Here is a 23,211-nt window from a genome sequence, read left to right as displayed (position 1 = left end):
GTCTTCCTTTTTAGTTTAAAGTTGTTGTTTTTTCACCTGCAAGTCAAATTTACAATGGACTAATTTTGACCTTTTCAAAAGAAAAAGAAAGAAAGAAAGAAAAATGCTATATTATTATTATTATTATTATTATTATTATTATTATTATTATTATTAGTCTATCCCACTGTGAAAACAGTATAATAGTCCATCAATGGTTCCATTGACCCCAATGTTTGTACCAGCAGGAATAATAAAGTTTATTTTATTACATATGCCATTGCTTGTTTGATTCTTTTTTGCATAATTTGGGATTTTTATCCTGATATTAGATTAGTTTATCCGAATCAAACTCTTAATTGTAATTTAGATACACAAACAGGGCTGACGACACACCAGAGGAACATCTTATTTACTGCATCTGTGCTGAATTAAATAAAACAATAACAGCTCAGTGTTAGTGTTAATTATTTTAAAGTAAATTAACTTTAAACCAGAAGTAGATCCATAAAGTTAAAGCAGATGTTCATCCTCCCAAATGTAACCTCTACTGTAACATCTGTTTATGTAAACGTGCTACCTAAAATGTCCCTATAGAAAATAACACATTGAATAGGAATAATTCTCAATTTTGCTGCTTTTGTTTTTCCTATTTTTTATATAGTTGATGCTGCTTCGCATCTTGTTAGTGTGAAAATACAAAAACATAACAAAAAGTAGCCAATTAGTGTAAAAAACACGATGATTTTCCACGTTTTTGAGTCAGCAACCACCACTGTTCTGTTCAGATCAAATGTTAGCACTAGACAAAAACAAAAACAGCATGATAATATTACATGCATCATAAAAAAAGTAGTGAAGTAAAAACACTGTTTTGGAGAAGAAAGACAAAAGACCAAAAAAATGCTAATTTTTGTATCTAATCACTGAGATTTGACGTCGTTTATGAGGCTGTTTCCACCACTTGAGCAGTTCTGATCCTCAGTGGTGCTTCTGGACGGTTCATCAAGACTATTTTGAAAGTTTCATGTTGGGCAAAGTATTTAAAATAATACTTTTACGTCACACTTCCGTGAGCACTTCTTGGCAGTTATTAGTTTAATCACTAATTAGTGATTACATATCGCCTTGATCTGATTATGGCAGCAGAATTAGAGTAAAATAACAAAAGAAAACCAGCAGGAGCAACAACAGAAACTTAATTAATTTAGTGTCACCTAATGATCTTTATGCAAGTTAAAAGTTTGGAATCGAGAGTTTCGAGTTTGTCCCTTAAAACTCCCTTTGAAAAAGTGATTTCTTCACAGCACACGTGCAGCTACTGTTGTTCAGTTATGATTAAAACGGTTCCTAACATGACAAAAAACAAAACAAAATGCACTTTCACTGAGGTGACATACGAGTCGTTACTTTTCACTCCACCATATGCTACTGGCCTGCACTATAAGCCTGACTGGAGAAATTGGACAAGCAGCAATCAACACTGTCACACTGTCAGACGCTCGGCTCAACAGCACAGTGACAGCCAGCTGCAAACACGTTGACACCTATCTCAACTATAGCCAGCAGTCAGCTGGCGCTGCCTGGTGCGGACACACAGGGATACAGTGTACACCACACAAACATAACGATTGAAGGAGAAGTGGGCGGTTTTTAAGCACCGGAGGGACAGCAGCCCAGATGCAATGAAAATAATGAGAAGCCTCACAACAGACTTCCCTGTTCAGCTGTCACAATCACTGCTCCTTGACTCTACTCAGCAGATACCAAACACCTGGCAGCCCACTCCTCATTTTAACACTGAGCAATAACAAACTGTTTAAGGAGCATATTTTCTGTGTTAATTCAGGCGGGCCACAAAGCCAAGCTCAGCTGCAATCAGGGCAGATGGGCTCATCTTTACAACAAATACAGTTGCTACACATCTGTAAGCTGCTTTGCAACCCACTCCCACTTAACCTCTGACCTAAGTCATATCTGTTGTCACTGATGCCCGTTCTGTTCTTGCTGCTGTTCTCCACACCTTAAGCGTTCAACACCACCAAGAGGTCACAAAACCCATCCATACAACCGAATATAAGAAAGGAATTTGTGGGGGGCACCAGACAGATATAATACTTGCCATTCTCTTAAATCCTACAAAATAATAGAAAACATCAGTCAGCCCTTTGAAGACTTTATCTGGAAAAGCTCCAGAATGACCCATCAAAACGGAAAAGCCTATTACAAACTCTCTCTGGGGTTTTGCTCAGCAACATTCAGCTGCAGTTCCTTTGCTCAGGTCCAAGGGGGAGGGGGGGAGGGGGGGAGAAAGGGAGAGAGGAGGGAAAGAAATCGATTCTTTTGACAAAATCAATAAGCACTCTCCTCCAAGGAAAAACAGTGAGTGATGCTCTAAAATAACTTCGGGATCTACAGCTTTGGCCTTGCCTTGGAGCAGCGTGGTAATGGAGGTGAAACTGGATAGGCCTCGTTTACAATGAGCCAAATAAAACCAGGAGTATTTCCTTTACAAACTTGACACCGTGCACAGAATAAACTCTTGAGCCGGGAAGTGTTTGCTTTCTCACTCCTTAGACACACAAGGCTGTTTTTTATTGGGAGTTTGTCAGTCTTGTTATATTTATGAAGCAAGAAGATTCAAAGGAATTAATTACACATCACTCGTGAAGAGAGCAGACTCTGAAAACCACACCCAGTTGAGAGGCCCACAATACCCAACTATGGGCATTAACCATGGGTGGGCTGGCCGACTGGGAGAAGTGGGATACTTCCCCATGACCTGGGGGGTAGCATTGTGGCACACTGTGAAGAATCAATGGATCGCACAGAATCCACGCATCACGTTCCACATTCTTGCAGCTCATGACTGCTTTCAGTGAACGTGTGCATGAAGTTTTCTGGCTGGTAAGTGTGAACTCGCTGTATCTTAGTCACTGTTTAAAAAGTCTAGTTTATTTCTCTTGCTCCTCTCTCTTTATATATGTGTATGTGCAATGACTGGTGTATTCCCAGTGAGTTTAAATGGTGCATCCACAACCACTGCAAACGTAATGTTGTTATATATACATATGCATATAATATCCAAACAATTTATCTTTTTTGCATTGCTTATGCACAGTTAAGGGTACTTTCCTCTTTCTTATAATATTATTAGTGTAATTTACAAAAATGTGACTAATAGCCCAGCCCCAATTATTGTTTGAATAACCCCTTAAGCCTTTATCTTTACTCTAACCATATCAGGGGATTACTTTATCTTCTTAGTATATTGATCATAGCATTTGTATGTATATACCAATCACACAGCAATCATCCTGCGTTCACGTTTCTCTTAATTGTACTATATTAATTAAGGGCTTAAAGTTTAAGTAACTTAAGCCATTTGGCACTACTCAATGGTAAAAAGTGCACATTGTAGCATTTTTAATCTAGTGAGCGCTGTTTAATAATTCTCCAATTACACCTGAATAAATGATTTGTTTACCCCTAAAAATTTAACATTCATATTACATTTATGCCAAAACACACCTATGTAATGACTGCCTAATTGGAAAAGCTGGACCAGCGGCATTTATGTTTCATGATATGCTGCATGATTAAATCTCAAGAGAAATACAGTACAGTGCAATGGTTTTGAGCAATACTTTGCCTCCAAGGAGCCAGACTTTCCTGTAATTTTTAAAAGTGGTCTTGAGGAATAGTTCTCCACGCTTTCTTAAGTTCAGACTGAATTTCTTGTTTTCATTCAGTTTTTTGTACTTTACCTTTGTCAGAAGAAAGGCTTTTGTGTGCTTTGTTTGGTTGTTAAGACCCTTAAATGATTCATAGATCATTGTTAAGCTTAAAAAAGCCACCTAACTAAAGGGATGAAACAGTGTTGTGTCTACATGTAACAGACACAGACAAGAAACTGGAAGAAGGTATGCCAAATTAATGGAACTGGGCTGAAAAAAAGTGGCAACAGATCCAGATAAATTGCTGCTTGATTGCTGCTTCAAACTATAATCAGTGAGCAATAAAACATCATCACCATCAGTCATGGACTGGTCTCCCCGGACCCTGGAACAACGCTTTCCAAGCAGTGTGAGATCATCTTAATAGAGAATGGACAAAAAAGACATCCAACATCCGAAGAAGAGCTTTGAATGTCTTTTGAGAAGCATTCATAATGTGATCATGCCAAATATTGACTTTCAAACTGGTTAGAATTGTACAAACTCACTGTTTGCCTTATATACTGTATTTCTATGTATGCTTGCAGATGTTTCAATAAATCCCTGCACCTATTTCCCCCCTTTTTAAGCAAAATATAAAGAAATTAAACATCTTTTGCAAGTTGTACCTTTATAGCAGGACCGTGGGAACTCCAGGCCTCATGGCCCGGTGTCCTGCAGGTTTTAGATGTGTCCTTGATCCAACACAGCTCATTTAAATGGCTAAATTACCACCTCAACATTTCTCGACGTTCTCCAGAAGTTTGGTAATGAACTAATCATTTGATTCAGGTGTGTTGACCCAGGGTGATATCTAAAACCTGCAGGACACCGGCCTGGAGTTTCCCACCCCTGCTCTATAGTTTGCTAGAAGCTTATGAGAATATATAGTGGCATTTTTTAGCATCTGAACAGGTACTTCTAGCTTCCATGTATAAATGCAAACAGGAAGTAAGCTAAGGAGACAGTATTGTAATGGAAGTGTCAGAGACGTGACAAGTCTGTATTACAAGCTGGCAGATCACAACGATAACAATAACTAAAACTAAAAATGTGGATTTTCCCCCAAATGGAAGCAAGACTCTGAATATATACAGAGTAAAACCTTTTTTCACCCCCAATTCCAAATGCTTACTGTCATTCTGGTATTTCATCGACACTCAAAATGCCTGATGGAATGTCATTTAGGCGCTAACAGTCCAATCAACGCATGGAACCAGCCCTTATCTTATTCATCAAGCATGCGTCTTCCAGTGAAAGGCACTTCTGTGTTCCTTAATTAAAGGAACCTGAGTCCCAGAAAGCAATAAAAGCATTTCCTAATTAACTACATTGTGTGAGTGTCTTTTCTCAAGAGAGAAATAGAGCGAGAAAGTGAAAGGGAGAGAGCAAGAGGGAGTGTTGCCAGCACACGCACTTCAACACTTCAACTCCCAACACTTATCTCTCGTTCCGCCATGCAACATGGCATGGAAAATGGAGTTTCTCTAATGGGTGGGTTGCGCATGATGAGATCCATGTTTGCTGTTCCTGAAGGCTGAAATCACTTTTCAGCTCCGTCAACAGAACAGCATGCCGGTAAAGCAGAGCCCTAAACAGTGAGACACCTTCAAAGTCCTTTAGACACTGAGTCATGTAGTTCATCTTTGTACATCTGCCTTCACATCTCTAATCATTAACAAGATGAAAATGAAGATGTGCAGATTGTAAATTTTGTTACATTTTTGAGATTTGTTTAATCATATCAAAGGGCTCTCTGAGTGACAGATCTACATCCTGCTAGAATAGTGAAACACAAACTGGTACAAAACTTGAGCTCAAAATATTCTGATGATTTCTCTGACACATTACCATGCTGGGTTTTAAGAAGATATTATTAGAGATCATTTTTTCGCAGTCAAAGAGCAATAACCTCAACATAAAAGGAAAAACTCATGCTTCACTGGCTGACATTTACACACACTGTAGGTGTTCTAAAACAGACTCCATAGAAAGGAGTATAAACTACTGCAGGACTGTGAGTCATTCTGACAGTATGTGGTGGTTTGCTACAGTGAATAGCATCAATAGAGCCTCATGAGAAAAGAAAAATGCATATCAACTTTCTGTAAATGCCTTTAGCTAATGCATTCTAACTGTATGTTTTAGGGCTTAAGTGCTTTTTCTTATTTTCTTTCATATGCATTTGCAATACTGTAAACATAGCCACAGTTTCAAATGTAAATGTCAGCATATGCACAAGTAATTCCTGTAAGTCAAAACTTCCAGACAGGCTCTGTCTGTCTGTATGATATCGGTTAAAATGAATGTCCCCAGTTTGGTCACACTGGAACAGAAGCCCCACCCACCTTCTGTTCAAACCTGTTGCTTATGAAGGAGAGCCAATTAGAAGAAAAGTGACTAAAAGGAGCAGAAGAAGCAGTCTGCATATGAACTGAGGAACTGTGCCGTCCAGTGTGTGATTTTGAATCATGAAAAACCATTGTAGTCAGTCTACAAATAAAGACAATTAAAGGTTAATGGACTGATTTGTAAATAATTTTTTTCTATGCTGCCTGTGCATTCAAGGCACAGGATCTTCTTTAATGTTGTGTTGCAATAATGCTAGTCCTATCAGAGCCATGGCTACAAAAAGTAAATGTACGTTTTGAAAGTGACACAAAAGCACATCAAGCTAAAGAAGTTGTTCAAAATAAAAAAAATAAAAAACAAAACAAAACAACGAGAAAAAACAGGGGAGAGAAACAAAGGCAGACAAATAACAAATCAGTATTTGAAAAGCACTTTTCACAGATGTGTAGTTTCAAACCACTGCACAATCAAAATAAAAATGAGCAGTAATCACAACAAAACAATATAAAATTAAAATGCAGTCAATAGCAATACAAAACTATCATCACAAATCTCAACAAAAGCTTCGTTAAAAAGAAACAGTAATGTAAAATATATTTTTGATGAGAGTCAAAGCTAAGAAAAGAATCAAATATTACACCAAGATTATGAATGCTTTATATAACAGATGAACAGAAGGAAGCAAACGTTTAGCTGATATTTGGATCTAGTTCAGGAGGAGCTATAATCGTCACCTCAGTCTTGTTGGAATTTAACGCAAGATAATTATTGGAGAGACTGTTAATAATTTGGGATAAACAGTCATCTAGGTTGGACAGATGGTGAGGTCTAAAAAATGATGCATAAAAATGATAAGAAATGTTATTAAAAGATCAAGTGCTACCAAGTGAAGGAAGAATGTAGAAAGAAAATAATACAGGACCTAGGACTAAACCTTGCAGAACCCCACAGGTTATGGAAGTAGGGTCCATAGACTATGGGCTATTTGTATGTATGAGGAACTGTAAGGAGGCAAAGTATAGGCTGAAACCATTAGGCCGAAGTACACACTCTAGTCAGTACTTGTGATTACACCAGAAGTGCTCCACATCACGTAAAAATATGCAATATTTTTAGAGTCCACATCAAGGTCCACAGAGCAGATGAGAATGATGGGAAGTTATATTATGTTAAATCAGTTAAATTATGGAGCATCCAGTCAATTTCCAAAATAATATTGTGAAGACTAAACTAAAGGAGGGAACAAAACCTCATCAGAGATAAGTTAAAATCCAGTAATGTTACTAATCCAGTGGATTCTCCATGGAGAAACAAAGCACCCAATGTCAAACAAAAAATTAATTAGCAAAATAAAATAGGAAGTGACTAGAGACTGACATGAGACTGGAAGACAGAAATACAAGGAAGGAGACACAGCGGTGCACAGAAGACAAAGAAAAAACATCAGAAACACAGGAACAGAAACTATAGACACTGACCATGAAAGTTTGAGAATATCTAAAAAATTATTAAGAATTATTATTTATTACAACTTGTTTTGTTTTTCAAATTATAGATGCCATTTTCACCCTCACGTTTCCTTTGCTGTAGTAAAGATAAAGATGCTATGATGTCTCTGTTCTGGCTCATTCTATAATTAAAAGGGCTTCTGTTGAATTCGTCTCTTTGCTCCTTGGAAATACAAAGCACTTTACGTTAGAGAGAGAAGCTTCACAAATGGACAGAGCTGGAGCGATAAATTTAAAAGGGTGGGGTGTGTATGCGAGTATTATATTGCATCTGTGTTATAGCCACACTAATCCAATAAGACAGGACCCTGTTGGTCAATTAACCTTGGTATTATATCTTGTTATGCCTACGAGTCCATGCCCTTTTCCCCGCTGTGGCTCATTTAAGGAAACAATACATCTGCAGCAGGGAGCATCATCCAACGTTCTGCAACAATGACTACCTATGCAATAGGTGGAAGCTGATTAAAATGAACCCTGCACTCAGAGTACCTTTATATGCGATTTAATTTAAAATCAGCAAGTCTACATCTTTGTAATTTGGTCAAATTAGGAAATGCTTTTCTTTCCTGCCTTTTATTCAGTTTTCTACAAGAAAATTCTGATCCACTAACATAAAACAAGCATTGATGGGTGCCAGACTATCATTGTTTACTCTTCAGAATTATTTGATGACTCTAGATGTCTTTGGCTTTCCTTATTTCTGCCAAACCCCAGAACAAGCTGAACCCCACCAGTTGGCAGGATTGGTCCCTCAGGTATCTTATGAAACTATTTTTGAAGGCTGTCATATTGTCAGCACATATCCTGATATCAAAGATATAGCATTTGCCAGCACACACAATAACAAGATAAGCCCAGGCATGTCTGAGAGTGAGAGTTGCATATCAGCTTACATAATGAAACAGGAGCTACTTTGCTAAACAGGTAAGAAAACAGCTGAAACAACAAACCTGTTTCACCATTTGAGGGAAGAACAGATGAAATCAGGAACAATCAGAACAAGAGGGAAGACATGCTAGCTGCTTTTGATGTGATGAAGGTGGTGATGAATCACATTTTCTTTAACATCCAATGGATTGCAGGGTGCATGTGCCCTGTTTTCCTGGTGAACACCTGGCACCAGGATGCACTATGGGAAGACGTCAAGCCAGCAGAGGCGGTATGACACTTTGGGCAATATTTTTCTGGGAAACCTTGGGTCCTTCCATCCACGTGGATGTTACTTTGACGTGTACCACCTACCTAAGCCATTTCACAGACCACGGACACCCTTTCATGGAAAGGTTATTATTAAGGAGTTTGAGGTGTTGACTTGGGCACCAAAGATCTCAATCCAATCAAGCATCTGTGGGATGAGCTGGACAAACACGTTTGGTCTATGGAGGCCTCACCTCACAACTTACAGGACTTAACGCATCTGTTGCTAACATCTTGATGCTAGGTACCACAGCACAACTTCAAATGTCTAGTGGAGCCTTTACGGGTCAGGACTGCTTTGGCAGCAAAAGAAAGACCAACACAATATTAGGCAGGTGGTCTTGATGTGACACCTGATCAGTTCAGATTTTGTTAGGATTTAGTAACTCTGAGAACATGTCCAATGCTATTAATTCAGCATTATATTCTCATCAAAATGGCACTGGAGCTGTGGTTACTGAATGCTACTAAAATAAAAAAAATCACCATTTGAGTGAGGGTTTGTGAATGTTTAATTGCCTTTCATAGCAACAAAGCTTCAGCACAGAGACTCATAAAATACATTTGAGCTCTAAATGTCGCCCTCATCACTACCTTGATCTCTCAGGGTAATGATGCAGAAACTTTCTCAGATATGTGCATATGTGAGAATACAGAGGATCTGTTTCCCAGAGAGCTGATGTTCTCAGAGAAAGAGGCTGCTGGTGGTTGAGCACTGATCAGGCTGTGGTTGGACCAGCCCTGATGGGCAAACTTTTGTAAAGTGAGGGCAGAGAGTAGGCAGCGAGGATTGTTGCCAGAGCAGTAGGGAGGCAGAGATGAATAGCTCCGCTGATCCTCCACCGTAATCCCCTTTAATAAACTCTGCTGTCTGTTGAATGTGAGCTGCCACAGAGTCAAAGAAGTTGAGACAGTTTAAAACATTTTCTTTAGCCTCCTATCAGATTACAGCATGATGTATTTCAGTCTTGTAGTCTTTTAGCTGCAGCCATGAGCTTTATGACACTTTTCTCTATTAGGCTCAAACATAGAGACAAAGTTGTGCTATCACAGAAGGCTTTTAGTCAAAGAGTCAGCTCAAGAGAGTGCACAAGCTCTTCAGTTCAACACAGTTGTATTTACACAGCGCCTATTTACAGCATCAGTCACCTTTAGTTACTTTTTACTGAAAAATAAAGACACTAAAATATTATATTATTCTTATGGTAACCAGGGAAATGTTAAATAAGACATCTTGATTTTTTGTACCTGCTAACAATGTAAGTGTTTTTTAGATGAAATTAAGACTGTCTAAAAGGAGAATAAAAGAAAAGAAAAAATATGATCTTTATTATTAATTTTCCTGAAATGTCAGTCGCTTGTCTGTGTTATTTGGACTAATAGCTTGGTGGAGCCAGCAGCCATGGATCAAACAGCCTCTGTGTTCAGAGGTTAATTGTTATCAGGAAGTAGAGGCTTGGGTGTTTAGAAAACCTACAAAGAAATTCAATGCACTGGGTTCCTTGGAGGCAGCTGCTGTGTTCAATAAGAAGTCGGAGTGTGGTTTAATGTGTGTTTGGACGTGTGTGCTCATATTTATGAGGATGTGAAGGCTTGATCATTTGGAAAAACTGTAGCTCAGATGGCTATTTTTGCAAAAGGACTGGGGAAAGTACTTTGAAAGGAAAGCTTTGCAATCCATGAGTTATTTGCACTGGAGGAAGTTAAACTACAGCAAAGCTACTCAACGGATTCTAGTTTTCTTAAAGCTACCGGTACTCAAAGTACCTTCAATTGGCAATACACGTGTTCTGGTTAATACTGCTGCACTGCACCTAGACATATAAGATTTAAACTGAGGAGGTTAGTAAAATTAAATTACTGTGTGGTAGCTTTGACTCATTGGTCTGACCATGCTGATTACATGCCTCCAAAATGGCTAAAACAATTTTCTCTTTCCAGAAAATGCCCTGCATGTTCCCATTTTGTCCTGATTGATGTTGTGAGCTGATTGTTCTGTCACATCTGGAGTACTGCCCAATTATTTGATCATGTGCTGCTGAAAACATCTACAAAAAACATCATCTTGTGTAGCACAAGCAGCCAGGGTAGTTCTAATGGATGCTAGTGTTTTGAATATTCATAAACAGCAATTCTGGGTTACTGCAAATGATAAGTAATGGGAAGTCCTCTGCTGTTCATGAGCACTGTTTAGGTGAAAGTTACACTTGGCCTTTGGAAACAGTTCAGCCATGAACAATAATAATAATATCAAAATCTAATAATAAAATCTAATAACTAAACATGTAAATCCCTTCTTAAGTTGGCAGTCCATTTAACCCTGTAATACCAAGTGTATCATATTTAAAACGCGAGTTTCCCCCCCCCAGATCTCTACATCATCACTGTGATTTTTTAAAATCGTTAACGTCTCATACGACATGTCAGTGCTGCTTCTGTCCAGCATTGCTGTGTGTGTTTCAATGCCCCCACCATCCACCGGTAAGCTCCAGGGAAATACTTAGTTACCACTAGGGATGGGTACCGGTGTTCGGTGCCATGATGGCACCGGTTCTGACATAAATGGTAGTAACCAGACCGAAAAGCAGCGCACATTTCGGTGCTTTATTTCGGTGCTTTTTTTCCTGAGCTGTGATACACTTCTAGCCAATCATTTTACGTTTCCGAGGATAGTAGGCGGGGCCAGGTACGTACGTTCTTTTAGAGCAGAGCTACAGATTAAAAATGCCCAAGGCGAAGCGGTCAAAAGTCTGGCTGTACTTCACAGCAAAATATGCAAACTCAGCAGCAACAAGTGCTTTAAGCTGATACTGTCAAAGGAGGTAACACCTCAAATCCGATGAAACACCTGGCGACGCATAGCGTTTTTTTTAAAAGCCGAGAAATGCGCCGTATTTGATGGCAGCAGCAGCCGTTCTTCTCTGCGTGAGTAGCTTAATGTTGTTCGTGTGTAATTTACGTTGAGTAGGCTAACCACGTTATTACATTAATGCATGTAAGGTGAACTAGCAAACATCATCATAGCTACATGCAGCTGTCTTCTTGTTTGATGGCAGATACTCCCTTCACCCTGGCCAAAAAGGCTAAAATGACCAAAGAAAAAGTGGAAAACAGCTAAACATGAGAGGTTTTTGGACAAAGTTTGTATTTTTTCCATTGTTTAAGCACTGCTTCCAGCCAAGAGTGATACCATATATGCCCCATAGCTGCAGAAAAGGCTAACATTGTTATCTTTTTACAAAAAACAGCTGAACATGAGAGGTTTTTGGACCAATTTTGTGTTCTCCATTCTTTAAGCACCGGTTTGAGCACCGTTTAAGCACCGGCACCGTTTCAAAAGTACCGATTTGGCACCGGTATCGGATAAAACCTAAACGATACCCATCCCTAGATTACCTATTTACAGATATATGAAAAAAAAAAAAAAGGCCTCCTGTACTTGTGTACAACTTAGCTTAGAGAATAACTTCACAAGGCAACTAATTAAACACAGTATTTAATTACTGATTACTTCCCCTAAAAGTAATCCTGCTACTTTACTGATTACTTATTTTCAAAAGTAATTAATTACTTAGTTACTTAGTTACTTTTTTACTTTTTTAACGCAGTAACGCAGCATTCCTACGGGAAAGTAACGGTAATCTAATTACCGCTTTTGCAATAGTAATCCCTTACTTTACTCGTTACTTGAAAAAAGTAATCGGATTACAGTAACGCGTTACTGCCCATGTCTGGTTACCACTTCTCAATTTATATGTCAGATATTTGCAGGAATGATATGTTTAAAGCCCAGAAACACAACTCTGTATTCTGCTGCTATAATAAATCAACATCTGTCTGAACTGTGCAACTCTGCACAATGGTAGAATTTAATGTATTTGTACATTAAATTCTACCATTATTAAGAAAAAGCACGTACCAACTTTTTCAAATGTTTGTTAAAAAAGAGCAATAATCAATATTTAAAACTAATTGACATTTTAAACATTCAGTTTACCTCCACTAGTTCCAATTTTCTGATGCATTAATATACCAAAATATGTTTCACAAGTGTATTTCCAAGATTTTTAAGCCTGTCCTCAACATAAGAATCTCCCTCTGGGCTATCACGGTCAGTTTTAACACCCTCACATTCATGTGTGTTCTTAGATTTGTGTCTGACGTCTTTAGAACAGAGAGTGTATTTACTCTAGGCCTGGATTGCTCACGAGTAACAACATCATTTTTGAACGACTCAGCGTCATGTATTTACTCAAGTAATGCCGTGGCGGAGGTTTATCCAGGATAACGCTGTCACTGTGTGAGCACTAAGCAACACCCAACTTTTGGGCCTTAACACAAAGGCCAATTGTGTGGTGGTGGCGGCCTGACGAATGGGTACACTTGCACATCAGTCTGGATGAAAGGGAAAGGGGGCGGGCTTGTCAATAGGGGTTGAAAAAGGCATTGATAAACAATACATATGTCTTCTTCATTTATTGAATTTAAGTGTAAAATGAACAGCTAATAATAAAAAAAGATGAAAAAGTGTTTAAGCTACTTGATTCTAAAAAATATACCAGCAGCAGGTAAAGTTTAATCAGATGTTTGCCACTCTACTTTATTATTCATTTGTCATGGTATTTAGTATGTTTATCCAGGAAAAATAAAGGTTGTGGCAGGATTTGAATCTTTTCTTGGTTTTACATTTTATTTTATTGCTTCTTCTTCTTCTGATCAAACAAAACAACCAATCTGAAGACAGACTACTGAGTTAGCAGATTAATTGAGTAACAATAAATACACTGAAACAATATTATCTTAAAACATGCTGTAAATATCTTAAATTGCTTAAATTCACAAACATTTACAAAGATTTTGCTTAAAGAGATGGGCCAAGACAATATTGTTTCCACAGAGAATTCAACATGTTCGGCCAGTGAGACCATTATTACCACGTGACCACCTTTATTAAAAGCATGCAGGTCTTACACTGGGCTATAATCCCCATAGAAGATCTTCTGAAGCCACAGCACTGAGACTGTGCTGAGCATGCAGCAAGCCGGCTTTCTCCAGACAGTATCGATATTCCACAGAGAGAGAAAAATACCCTCACTGCTTTTGACTGGAGGTGAGAAAAAACAGCAGTAAGACCCTGGTCTGATTTTGGTGAACTTTTCATTTTGCCTGAGGTAAACCAAAGTTGGCATAATTTACTTCTTCAAAGTACAAAATTTAAAAATGATATGAATACGAGTTATCTGCTCCACAACCTAATGAGACATGAGGAAGCTGTCAGGCTTCAGTTGTGTTGGAACTGCAGTGGGTTTCGGTGACAGACGTTTAAAGCCGAGCCAGGGGAGATATAAACCTCAGCCAATCGCAACACTGAATAGCGTTGATCCCAATCATTCACCCACCGCACCACAAATGTGTTTTCACTTTGCATCAGCGTCTCATTTAAGCCCACATGGAGCTAAATCCTCTGTAGTTTTAGCCATGAGAAATATTTGAATATAAATTATAGCTTTTATTATTTTTTCACACAAATATGCTGCCTTTAACAAATAAATGTTCCTCCGTAGAAGGTGACATTTTTCATGCACTATTAAATCTCTGCAATGTGGGAATATGACTACTCCCGTTTGTGTCGGTGGTGATGAAGCAGGGCTTCTCTTCCAAAGAAGAGGATATTACTTCCACGTGAGCCCGTGGATATGTCTATATATAGATTTCTTCTGAATGCAAACACGATCAGAAAATGAAACACAATAACTGAAAAAGAAAAAGAAAACACATTTAAATGTGAAAGAAGAGGTTTGGTGATAAAAGAAGAAGAGAAGGAGGTATTACGTAGAAAGAAATAGAGTTCTGAATGAATTTTCTACTGAGGCAGAAAAGCAGAAACTCTAACCGCAAATAATAAAGGCTGCCACGCATAATTTGGTGATGCATCGTGTCAAACGCTTGAATTATTGTTGCCAGATGTTTATTCCACTCTTCAAATTTGATTATGCCTTTCTCCTTTTTGGGCAATTCAGTGTTAAATGTTAACTGCTGTTGTTAGTACTTTGACTCAGAAGCGCCACAAAAACAAATGAATAAGTAAATAATCAGGCCGCCTGGTTCACTTGAAGTTGTCGTCAAGGTCATCGGTGACACTGGCTGCTTTTTGTGCGTCACCAGCAAATGCTCACTCACAACCACTGCTGAATCACTTTTAGTCATGCTTACAGCACAGTCTTACTGAATGCACTCAGATGTTTGTATTTTAAACAATAAAAGTCATTATAGGTACTAACTGCGAAAACAGAATTTTACTTATTGTGTTTTTTACAAAAATCTTTTTATACTATTTTATCGATACAGATTGCCGTTAGGACAATTTGTTACTTCTTATGGCATCTGTCATTTCTGACAGAAATTGCGCATCGCATGTAGGAGTCAGTAATTCTAACAGTAGGAGTATTTGAGTAATCTATCCATTAAACCCAGTGCTTTAAGAAGATACATTTAGTGTCACAACACAGAACTTTGTTTTTCACTGATTGACGGTTGTTTAATTGCCCATTTAAAATCTTGTGTTATGGTTGAAAAATATTTCCAAAAAGAAAACTTTCACTGACGTTTGCAACGTCATGAGGTGCGACCATCTGCTTGATGTCCTTAATGAACATCTGCTGGAATTTCCAACAGGTGGAAGCCTGTTTACAACATTTCTTTTTTTTTGTTTTGTTTTTGGACATCCTTTTATTAGTTACAACAAAACTGCTGAAATGATCTACCATGTTGTACAAAATGCAAACTAAGGTAAGGTTGTACTTGCAACCTTACACTTGTTTTAGTGGTGGGCTTTCAGGCTTTTCTAGTTAAGGTTTATTCTTACTTACAGGTAGGTGTTTTAGTGATGTCACTGGCACATAATAGTAATCTATGAGGATGACCTCTGGAGTACCTCAGGGGTCTGTCCTTAGACCTCTTCTGTTCTGTTTGTACCTGTTAGCCCTGAAGCATGACATCCACAGTCATACTGTGAGTTCTCACTTGTATGTGGACGACAGAAAGTATCTCTTTGACAGTCCTGAACTTAATGCACTGAACGACTGAATCCAAGATTTTAAATGGTTGGTGCCACAGAATTTCCTGCAGATAAATGTGGATAAGATGACCATAATCATTATGTGGCTTGATGCATTTATCAGACTCACTACAACAGACCCGAGGTCCTCATCTTTAATGTTGGGTCAATATTTAAAAAAACAAAAGAAAACTCAGCATCATTTGTGATAACGACTTCAGCCTGAATAAGCAGGTCAATTCAGTTGCTCAATCTTGGAGACTTTGATTCATAATTTTATACGAAAGAACGTTTACCTCTATTAAAGATATATGCATGTATATTTTGGTGAGCTTGCTGTCATCTTTCAAGTCCATCTTAAAGACATGGGGACGGTTGTGGCTCAAGAGGGTAGAGTGGGCTGTTTATCAACTGAAAGGTTGCGAGTTCGACGACTGGCTCCTCCATACTACATGTTGAAGTGTCCATGAGGAAGATGCTTAACCCTGAGATGCCCCTGATGCGTCCATCACAGTGTGAGTCAATGAATATTAGGTTGAAAAGGGGAAAAAACACTTATATGAATATGTGTAAATTAGTGAATGAGGCTTTGAGTGTTTAACTTGAGTAAAAAAATTGCTATGCAAATACTATTTACATATTTTTACAATTAGTCCTTTTCTGTCCCCTACTTTGAGTTATTTCTATGTTATCATTTTTTTCGTGATCATTTTTATTTAAGTTAAATATATATTTGCTTTTAATAAAGTTGTTTTCCATTTTAAATTTCAAACATTCCTCACTTTAATCTCCGGTGTTCCTATAGCTCATTTTATTTAATTTTAATCTCTTTTTAATGTTGAGAAACACTGTAACTCTGAATTTGAAAGTTGCTATATAAATAAAGTTTATATTTATTATTATATGACACAAATGGCGCCTTTGCATGTCTGCAAACCCCTCATACATAATCAGAAGTTTGAGGTTTGTATTAAAATGACATCAGAAAGGTTCCAAGAAACCCCAAGAAATGTAGCAGTTATCAACAATAACACCTTATAAAAGCATCTTATAAGGGCTAAGACTGTTTTAAAATGGGTAATTCTGTATAATTAACACCAGAAACCAGAGATATATTAAATAAAATACACTTGATGCTTTAGCTCTCAAGTTGTCCCACTGCCAGACTGGAGAAAAGAAAGACACACTCACATGGAATTTTGTTCAGCTCATTCATGAACTTGTCCTTCAGCTTGGAGAAGGCTTCATCCTTCTCGCCTGTGCCCGGGCCGGCCATGTTGGTGGTGTTGGAGCCAGCCGTGGAGGAGGAGGCGGTGGTGGGCGCGGGGGCGGCCGCCGCCAGTGCTTCCCTTCGACTTTCATTCATTGTGGCGATGCTGGGCAGCCAGGCAGATGCTGGAAACGAGGAGAAAAGGAAAGAGGAAGCAGAATCAGTTAGATTTTTTTTTCTTCTGCTGCTGTGACAGATGCATGTCAGAGGCAGCGTGCACGCCTTGTCAGATGACTGAGTTGACGCAGATCGTGTGAGCAGCTGCTGGCTCAGCCTGAGTAAACATCAGCTGGGGTCCAGGATGAATTGGCCAGCAGTCTGAATTCAGAACAAAGCCACTCAGTCACTGCTTAAACCCCAGATTAACATCACAGAGCGAAGATAAAATTATTATTTATTACTCTCACGCGGTAAAGACTGTGAATCTCAGCTCTGCTGGCTCCATCAGAAACTGTGCTTTCACAGGAAAACTGAAAATGTGCTACGACTTCAATCTTACACCAAGCTCTTTGTACACAACAGGTGTATTTACTTTACACACAGGTGTTTTGTGAACGGACAGAAGGCAGCGCTGTGTCTCTAAGGTTAACTGCAGCTTTGTGTGTGTGTGCAAATCCATGTACTTGCACATGTACTGTGTAACTTCTGAACATGTTAATCATCACCTCACTCACCGCCGAAGAACAACAGCTGGCACATGTATTAATAAGACACTAAAAACTCTACGATATTATAAATACCACAATTATAACATCGAAGTGCTGAGCCTGCCACTCTTTTTGCTCGTCTAAATAACATTTAAAATAGGAGTTGTAAAAATTCAACTGCACATAATTTACAAAGACACACAACAACAATAAAACAAACGTGCCTTCTATTAGAGTGAATTGTTAAATGTTGTCATTTCTATGCTTGCCAACTCTGATGAAAGAAATTCCACTTGCAGATACATCCTATCTGGAAGATCTGCTTCTTTTGATGTAAGCTTCCTGCGTTTACGACCCTTTGGTCAGCAGGAGGTCTAACACACACACACATTCTCACATAACACACACACACACACACTCGATCGACTGTCTTGTTTTCCTCATGACGAATAAGTCTCTAGAATTAGCGGGGCTTGTGGAAACACAGACCCAACACCTTCCTCATCATATTCTTTATGATGGTTTAGGTTTCAATCTTACTGCAAAGGATTTCACGTTCATGTTCATTACCAGTGCTGTCAAAAGCCGGGACACTGTAACCACCAAGCACTAAAGCAGAGACTTGAATTCTAGATTTCTTTTTTTAGCCTTAATAAAAATGTTTTAACTAAGCATGCACTGATGTATCAGCTTGAATGGGAACAGCTCAGTTTTATCTATATAGCCCCAAATCAAAGTACTTTATATTGTAAGGTAAAAACCCCAACAATCAGACAACTCCCATTGATCAAGCACTTGGCGACAGTGGGAAGACAAAACTCCCTTTTAATAGAAAGAAACTTCCCGCCAAACTTCATCTTGGGGGTGAGGGGATGGGGGCAGAACAAAAGACTGAGCGAGTGCAGTAGAAACATTCATTATGGGAAGTCAAGGCTGACTGCAGCACAACTAAGGGATGGCTCATGGCCACCTGATCCAAAGTCAGCGGTATGCTTTGTCAAACTTTGTTTTACTTAGGAATACTGGCTCCTCACCATACTGGTGTCATTTAGGATGAATAATAAAATGTGTAAGAAAAGTAATGAAATGTGTCTTGTTTGTTTAACATGGCTTTTTTGTCCACTTTATTTGAGTTGTACCACTAATCTGCTGAACATCTTTCTCAGACAACATCAGACTTATATATTGGTATATTTGACAAAACTGAATGGGCAGAGTTTGTGCAAAGCTGATTTAACACTACAAAAAGTAATGTTCAAAGTTGCTGTGATAAACAAATGAAATATTTCGAAAGTGTTCCTTTTGATAATCAGGATTACTGAATTTTCTGAAACAAAGGGAAAAGAAACCCGAATAAAGCAAAATAGATAAACAGAAAAAAGTGGTATCTGCCAATTAACAACCAAGAATTTCACAATTACTGGATCCCTGAATAAAAAACTGGTTTGATAGGCATAATCTCAAACAGGAATGTTCGTTTTACTACATAAGTGATTGTTAGTGTGTGTGCACATCTTTGTTTTTCTGGTGATGTGTTGTATCCTGATGGGAACTATTTATTGTCTGCTCCCACAGTGCAGGTTGTAATTTGGCTCTGTCGCCAAAGCACTCCATGAGGATAATGGCATACTAAAGAAAACCACTCCAAAGAAAAGATTGATGGCCTTATTTTCGTTCTTTGCCACAGTCACTGCTTGTTATGCTCACATTTTGCATTTACAGTGCTGTTTCATATGAGGGCACTGCACTGGTTCTGACAGACAGGCTGTTAAAGGTTTCGATGTAACTGAAAAAATCTCAGTGTAAGCATTCAGTATTGCCTTTAATGATATTCATCTCTTAAACTGAAAGAGCTGAAAACAGAACTTGGTGCCAATTCACCCTAATGCAATCTTTACAACCACGACAGAAAGAAAGCTTTAGCAAAGTGATTTCCAAGTTATTATTTTACAAATGTATAAAATTTGGTTTATAAAGGCAGGTAGGACGTTTGCACTTCAATTAAATTACGGATGCAAAGTGTCTTCTAAGTATTTGTCATTTTCTGAGGGAGTAACTAAATGTTGCCACTTTAAGCTTCATTTGGGTGTGAGTAAGAAGAAAGGAACCTGTTTCATTACTTTGGGATTATTTAAGCAGTTGATCTGCTTCGCTATCACATCCTGATAAGAGAAACCTATCTTCTACTCATTCTCTTCTTTTTCTTAACTCTGAGTGTAGTTGGAAGGGCAGGATTGATTATTTCCAATTCTGTGTTTTTGGAGTTTTCACAAGTCTGGCTTCACTGTTTTAAAATCTACTTTCCTACTGCTACTATTGAGACTGACAGTAGTGACAACCACCTTTTTTTTGGTAATAAAGTACAGTCATCTAAACAAAATCATCCAGCCATCAAATACACCAAGTATCATTCTTGTGGAATAAATAACTTGCAGTTAAGATGCAATCTGTTGCCTGACAACTGGAACCAAGAGGCAATGAGGCTTTAAATGTGGGTGAATATTTCATCTCAGTTTGCAAACAGTGGAGCTCCCATTTCTGTCCAAAAGCTATCAAATGTACTTTTCTTTTCTTTTCTTTTAATAAAATTCTCAGTGCCGTTAGACAAGTTTTTTAACTGAAGCTGAGTCTTCATTTTGAGTGTCTCACTCTGTTCAACTGCAAGTTGAATCAAATATCTTATCGGTCAATTGTGTGGGAGAAACCCAAAGCATTTAACTTTGGGGTCCTGCAGACATCCAAACCAAGCAAGACAGGCTTTTCACACACACAATCATCCCAGGGGGTTGCAGAGAATGGCCCTAAAGAAAAAAGGGAAAAAAGAAAACATCTAGTGGGTGGCAGAAACACCATGTTCGTGGCAGAGGTCAGTAAAAAACGACCAGGCTAGTTTGAGCTGATTGAAAGGAAACGGTAGCTCACATAACCACTTGCTACAAGCATGGACCACAGGAAAAGCAACTCTGAACACACAACACAGATGAAACAGATGGCCTACCGCAGTAAGACGACACTGGGTGTCTGTCCAGTCACCTAAAAATAGGAAACTGGGGCTACAGTATGCACAGGCTCACCAAAATTAGATGTCAGGAGACGTGAAATATCCAAGCTGTTGTCTTAAATCTTGCTTTCTGCCAGAACAGGGTAAAAGGAAAGCGCAGGTTCTGATTAACAACAAAAAATTCACAAATTGATCGAGCCAGCAATCAAAGCTGCTTTAAATCCATTTGTACCAGCTGCCACAGCCCAACACTATGTCTTTCTCCTTTTGATCGTTGTGCACCATTGTCTAGCTCAGTAAGACAACTCATGTCAGAAAGCTCAGATTAGTTTCTTAAACATAACATAGTTATTAGTTCATAATGCTCAAGTTGCCTCCGCAGTCACTAGATCACAATCCTTTGGGATGTTGTAGAAAAGGTTTGCAACAGGAAGACGTTTCCCACAAATCCACAGCAACCGTCAAATGCTATCATCAAATACAGAAGCAAAAGCTTGCTGAACCTAAGCCGCAAAGAAGCAAGGCAGTTCGGCGTGAGGTGTAACTAATAAAGTGAGTGTTGACTCTAAATACATTTAACCTGTCTGATGTTTCAAGAGGATAAAGACTATGTTTAAGCACTTCTATGATACATTCACATTAAACCGAATACGAAGTGGCACAGACTGCGTGAAGGAGTGAACTGGAAACTGCTATTTACAGGCAGAGACAGAAGTGGTATATATATGTATGTATGTATGTATGTATGTGTATGTATATATACATATATAGGGCCGGTATAAGATAAACAAAGATTATCCTGAACTGAGATGCAAAGTGATGTTAGTCCAAGAATAAAACCATAGAACTGGAAATGAGCACAAAAAGTCGCTCTGGATTTTCTGAGAGTGGAATGCAATTTGTTTTTCTTTATTAGAAGATGTATATATCTAATACAAACCAGTCAGTTGGCAGAAATCTGACTGAAAGCAGCCAACAAGTCAACAATAACCCGAACAATGACCTGTCATTAAACCAGCATACTGCTTTCAAACGGCTCCTAAGGAGAAAAGGAGGGTAGCACCTGAGTCAGGGAGAGAGAGCAGTAAGGCAGAGCCTTACACAGTATGCCTGCAAGGGCCCTAAGACTAAAATCTACTTTTATTTTAAAACCACTAAATCTGCCACTAAGGAAATGAAGCAGAGAACAATGAAAGCTCAGGCAGCGGCAAGCCCCATGGTGGCCAGCTAGTTTGGCCAGTAGCTCCGCAACCAGCTGGGACAATTAACATCAGAGCAACCGTCACTCAGCAGGCTGAGCTGATTGGTAGTAAGAACCCAATACGCCGCTGGTTCGGCACAGAGGTAGAGTCTGTGAGTGAGACGACGGGGTGTTTGAAACATTCTTGGAAAAATAAACTAGGGGAAAAAATACCTGCTGACTACTACAGTGCTTTGGGCTCACCCAGGATTACAACTGGTGGTGTTCACCAAAAGTAGCCAATGAGGGATCTTATTATGGGGCTAGCTTGCCAGAAGCATTGGGATGGGTTGCTGTTCAAAGTAAGGAGAGATATGAGGGAATAGCAAAGAAAGTCTGCCTTTTGGGGGATAAAACAGGGCAAGTGTCACTGATTACAGGGCTCTGTCCTGAAATACAACTGTTATATAGTGAAATAACAGGGCATCTGATTGCATAAAGTATCTCTGACCAATTATATAATAGATTTTTTTTGTTTTGTTTATAATGGGGTGAGTGCTGCTGATAACAGTGGTTAGGTAGATACGCTAACAGGAGTGAGTGGCTGATAACAGAAAGGTTTTTGGCTGCTAACTGAACATCGATAATAAATGTTCTGTTGTTTATTTAAAAAAATAAACTTATATTGAGCTTGTAAGCTAACAGCCACTGTTTGTCACATCCCATCTGCAGTGATTGTTTGTCAGGGGTTTTAAATTGATAGCCTGCATGTTTGTATTGGATTTTTATACTTTAAAGTCTTCAAAATAGCTGTGGCTAGAAGTCCTGCGTACATTGCATGGGTTATTTGAAGGTTTAAACATGTAGATGTGCTTGTAAAGGAATTAACACCAAGTTAATTCCTTTACAATTCCTTCACTGAACTGTTCTTTTCATCAGTCCCTGAAGTCTGAATTGTGTGGCCTTTTCCACCAGCAGGGTCCACATCCTCAATTAAATTAAACAACCTTTATTGAAGGATAAGGGTGGATGGAGTAAGTAAAGAGGAAAGTGGGGATCAACAAGCAGCGTCCAGGCTAGAAAGAACCCCAAAGAAGGCATCGGCAAAAAGCCGTGATTAGTAAGTGTTACCTTTACTTTGTTTGAGAGAGAGCGGGGCAATCTTAGGAAATGAAGTGAAGGTCACCGACGCACTGGAGGAGATCTGGGTTGGTGAGATTGTTAAAGTACTCTGAATAGTGTAAGAATCTGAAGAAGGCCAATGGGAACATGGATCTTAGTGTGTGTGTAACGATATTTGA

The 23,211-nt window shown here is 38.7% G+C and overlaps 1 protein-coding gene across 5 annotated transcripts in view; it reads right to left on the bottom strand.

Moving 5' to 3' along the window:
• Positions 1-23,211, bottom strand: part of syt1a (synaptotagmin Ia) — a 216,846-nt gene that overhangs the window by 44,415 nt on the left and 149,220 nt on the right. For all 5 annotated transcript variants that reach the window (XM_005923509.3, XM_014333939.2, XM_014333938.2 and 2 more), the window contains one exon: positions 17,004-17,207. In XM_005923509.3, the coding sequence (XP_005923571.1) occupies positions 17,004-17,178 (175 nt within the window). In that variant the 5' untranslated portion in view covers positions 17,179-17,207. The remainder of the gene's footprint in view (positions 1-17,003; positions 17,208-23,211) is intronic.

This window comes from Haplochromis burtoni, unplaced genomic scaffold (genome assembly GCF_018398535.1).
Source record: "Haplochromis burtoni strain Fernald_Lab_line unplaced genomic scaffold, NCSU_Asbu1 Contig_49, whole genome shotgun sequence".
Taxonomy (NCBI): Eukaryota; Metazoa; Chordata; class Actinopteri; order Cichliformes; family Cichlidae; genus Haplochromis; species Haplochromis burtoni.
This window is presented reverse-complemented; position numbering and strand designations above follow the sequence as displayed.